At 40.3% G+C, this 4,224-nt stretch overlaps 1 protein-coding gene across 4 annotated transcripts in view; it reads right to left on the bottom strand.

The window, feature by feature from the left end:
• Positions 1–557: 557 nt before the first annotated feature.
• LOC101855927 (tubulin delta chain) overlaps positions 558–4,224 on the bottom strand; it is a 36,665-nt gene continuing 32,998 nt past the window's right edge. For all 4 annotated transcript variants that reach the window (XM_035973802.1, XM_005091519.2, XM_005091520.3 and 1 more), the window contains one exon: positions 558–1,295. In XM_035973802.1, coding sequence (XP_035829695.1) covers positions 892–1,295 — 404 coding nt within the window. In that variant the 3' untranslated portion in view covers positions 558–891. The remainder of the gene's footprint in view (positions 1,296–4,224) is intronic.

The raw sequence follows: 4,224 nt of genomic DNA, 5'->3' as shown, positions 1-4,224 counted from the left end.
AAAGAAGAGAAAAAAACCCCCACTAAAATTAAAAAGACAGCGCAAATAGGCCATTTATACCATGTAAAACCCCACTAATTGAGAAACTTGTTGGTGATCTAGCAAAACAAAGAATGGGAGAGCCCACAAGTGCTAACAATGAAGGCCGGAGCGAATGAGTGGGGAGAGTGTACCATGCGCAGACAAGCAGTTATGAAGCAGAACGTATTGCGTGATAGGCCAGCCTACTCTAGATTATCTAGGCCTACCATCCCTCTCACTTTTCCGATGCGGGGATAGAGAGGCCATAGTGCTGTGAATACTGTGATGAATGGAGCGAATGTATGACATGTGCAAGCAGACGGAACGCACCACAGGGTGTTGTGGGGTGGGGGACAAACCAGCGGGCGAATTAGCCAAGAGAACTTTCTTTCTGACCGCCAATGTCGAACTGTCAACATTGCTAGTGCTAGAGAAAGAAACCTGATTCGATTTTCGATCAAGTAAGACCAAGAGGTCATGTTGGGCACAATCATCATCAGGAGCGATAACAAAAAGAAATAAATAGAACACAAAACTTATAGATTAGGCGTACTTTATTATTTCCTTTGAATTTATTTTGCATCCCTTATAACGAGAATCCTGCTACAAAGGACATTTCGTACCATTCCCCTCCTCTCGTTATAACAGGATTACACTGTAAAACATCTGAGTGTGGCAAGCAACTCATTTTGTCGTGCTGCAATATATGGTAACACTCAAAATAATCAGAACTTGATGCGTCTGTGTAACATCTAGGTTGGCATGTGACTAAAAATATCACAGAATGTAACTAAAAATATCACAGAAATCATTACAAACATATCAAATACTGTGGACTTCCTTACTCCTCATCCCTTCGGGGTTTGACCACTACAAATTATCGTAGCTTGCCACGACTTTTTCCAGGCTGACAAAAGAATCCAAGAAATCCTCTTCCGTCATGCCGTGCTTTAAGTACTGGTGGACGTATGCCCTGGTGGAGAACATCGTCCAAGCTTTGTCGATGATGCGATTGAGAGGCTGCACGCTGGCTCGACTGTTGCTAACCAAAGCTGCCGACTTCTCGTACTCGCAGAACAACCGAGGTTGTCTAGCAACACAGCATGTCATATCTGAGGGCATCCAGGGGGTGTAGATGCTGGAGTCGGTGAAGTAGAAAGGGTCCACAGAGTTCGCATCTTTTCCTCTCAGGACGACCAGGGAGGATAGTGACCGGTTGAAGCAAGTGTGGCCACTGGCTGTACGACTCGAAGGTTTTATCGCCCAATTAATACCTGCCAGACAAAAGACAGGGAAATAAAAAACCCATTAAGTTTATAGGTACCAAAATTATTTAAAGACTACAGAGGGGAAAAGTGGCAGCTTTTTAACATTTTGAGTTATACCCCCTGATACTACACTTGAACATGACATAACATTTCAAATTTAATTTAAAGGAAGGAAAATTATAGAGTCCATGTAATAATAAGCAGCGAATATTTTATATCCTTTTTTAAGGTATGAGGTTTCAAACTTTAAAACTAAGATGTCTCAAAATTACCAATTTGTGACTCTGACATTTTTTTCCCCCCGTAATCTTCATTTCTTTTTGCTTGAATACAAAAGAAACACATAGACACAATGAAGGTCATACAGTGCCGAGACAAAAATAAAGGAGCAGAACATACCAGAAGTTTTGTTTGCTTTTTCTTTGATAGAGAGAAGCACATTGACATACAATGAAGTTTATTTAAATTGAAATCTGCAGGACCACCAGATTTTATTCAGTTTAGTCGCTTTTTTTTCAGTTTAGAGAGACAGCTCAAATAGAAGAAATTCAAATATCAGGGATTTTATATATTCTTTCATATCACTGAAGCTCATGGAATGCCCCGCAACATAAAAAATAAAGAAGCTGTCTTTGCATCTGCAACGAGCAAGCCAGGAAAAAAGTTTAACTAAGAAGTGAGTAGGCCCTCGAAACAGTGAAGCATGTCAGAGCTTGAAGGAATCTCCTGCAAATCCACTGTGACCCCCCCCCCCCCCCATAATGATAATGCACACAAAGTCAAGTAGTTTCAAACCAGGGACTAAACTTTACTTTGCCCAATTTTTTCATGGATTAAACCACAGAAAGATTGTTGCTGTAGTGAAAGCTCCTACTGGCCTCATATTTCTCAAAATTTGGAATAGAGTGAGGTATCTGTAAAAAAAATCAAAACAATGCAGTAAGGGCAAACGAACAACAAATCAGACAACGGGGAGTGGGGGTGGGGAGGTTGTTGCCTTTTTAAAAAAATTATTCCAGAAACCAGTTACAAGGTTAGAGAATGACAGCATCAAAATATGGAACAAGCCCATGGAGGAAGGGCATCCAGTCACTCCGTTAGCTCAAGGTAACTCACCTTCCTCCATAGGTGCATTGGCTATGAGCATCTGTCTCAGGTTTTTGATCAGTCCGGACCACTGGTGGAAGCTGAACTCCCTGGCTACATCCGACATCTGAGGGATGTTCTTAATGGTAAGAAGCTTATGTTGAGGGTGGGGAACTAGATGCTCCAACATGGAACCTGTGTTAAAAAAAACACATGGATGATAATGATAATATAACCATTATATATGAACTATGCTGTGCCCGTGGCAGCCCGCAAATAACAAAGAAAGATATGCAAATTTTCAAAAACCCAAAACTGTGGAAATACATGGGTAGAGATAAACTTCTTGTGTGGAATACAAACAATGACAGCTGATACACTCATTCTTAGTTTTTGTGTCGGAAAAGTGCGCGGACACTTATGAATGTAAAGAAATAAAAATGTGGTCAGTCTTTGCAAAAGAAAACAGAAAGAAAAACTGGAAAAGTCTGGTGCTGATTCAATGTCATTGAAAAGCCAGAAATCATTCTAAAACCCCAGTCAGTACAAGCTGTCCCCATTTTTCAGTCAACTTATAAAACCTAAGGCTTAAAGTTTTAAATAAAGTTAGGAATTTTTTTAGTGTAACAGATACTGCACATGTATTCTGGACATATTCTGGCACTAAATTGATTCATACTTCTGTGTAGAAGACCACAATGTAAATTAGCATAAACTTTCATGAAAATATGAGGATGTTTATGATTGTGTTAGACATTAAGTTGTATTTGAAGCAACTACATGTGTGAGGTCACAAAATAATTTTTAGCAAATTGTGTGCAAGGTCGATTACGGTGCAGAAATACAGCTTTCTATAATCTGCAAGGATATGCGCATTTGCCAGTATCTATGTTATGTCGTTCACGTTTTGTCGAGCTGTTTTTTTAATATATTTGTTTTTCATCTAGACATAGCAAAAAAATTTCACAATTTAGAACTTGCGCATCTTACGAAATAAGCAGACAAGTTACAATATCTGTTCTTTTTTTAGTCTCCACAGCTGAGAAGCGACAGGGAGCTGACCCCCCGTGACCCCGACATGATAAGGGGCTCAGCAGGGAACGCCCGACTGCAACTAAAATTGCACTGCTGGTGCGCCGTGACAGTTGCCATAATCAAAAGAGAGAAAGAGAGAAAAAAAGAAAGAATAAAAGAAGAGAAAAAAACCCCCACTAAAATTAAAAAGGTGGTTTTCTTTACCAAGATCACACATTTGTCCTCCTCCAGCACTATCTGAGACACAGGGCTGTAACACGCTGGTCAGCTTGTGGGCAATCACACGATTAATGTCTTCAAAAGAAATGTTCTTGATGGCCAGAAGCTGGTTGCAAATCTTGTGCAGTGTGTCATTCTCCATCACTACGAGTGCGTCGGCCGTATCGTAGAGGTGAGATAATGTCAGAACTGCATTGTAGTTCTGTACAATAACTTCTCCCGTCGTGTATGGCCAAACAACCTGCGCAAAAGAGAGACAGTAATCACTGCATTTGAGTTTGGTTGTTGTTAAGTTCATCGACAAGAAGTTAATTTAGTGCAGGGCAGGGAAAAGTAAGACAGGCAGACAGAATTAGCAAAGGGTAAGAAAAGAGAAAGGAACCCACAAGTGGCATCCTTTTACTAACCTACTGCATCCACTGAGTACTGCAGTGTGTCAGTTTCTTAATGCTATCCGTACGCCCTGTGGTCATTTTGAACCCCCAGGGTTGTATTCTTCACATTTTAGAATACTTTTAGTACGAAGATCTCTTTGAAACTGTCAGAATTTCTCAAAAAAACGTTTTGACAGACTGCTATGCACAGCGTATGGATC

This window comes from Aplysia californica, unplaced genomic scaffold, assembly GCF_000002075.1.
Source record: "Aplysia californica isolate F4 #8 unplaced genomic scaffold, AplCal3.0 scaffold00031, whole genome shotgun sequence".
Taxonomy (NCBI): domain Eukaryota; kingdom Metazoa; phylum Mollusca; class Gastropoda; order Aplysiida; family Aplysiidae; genus Aplysia; species Aplysia californica.
Note: the sequence above shows the minus strand (reverse complement) of the source record. Positions and strands in the feature narration are given on the sequence as shown.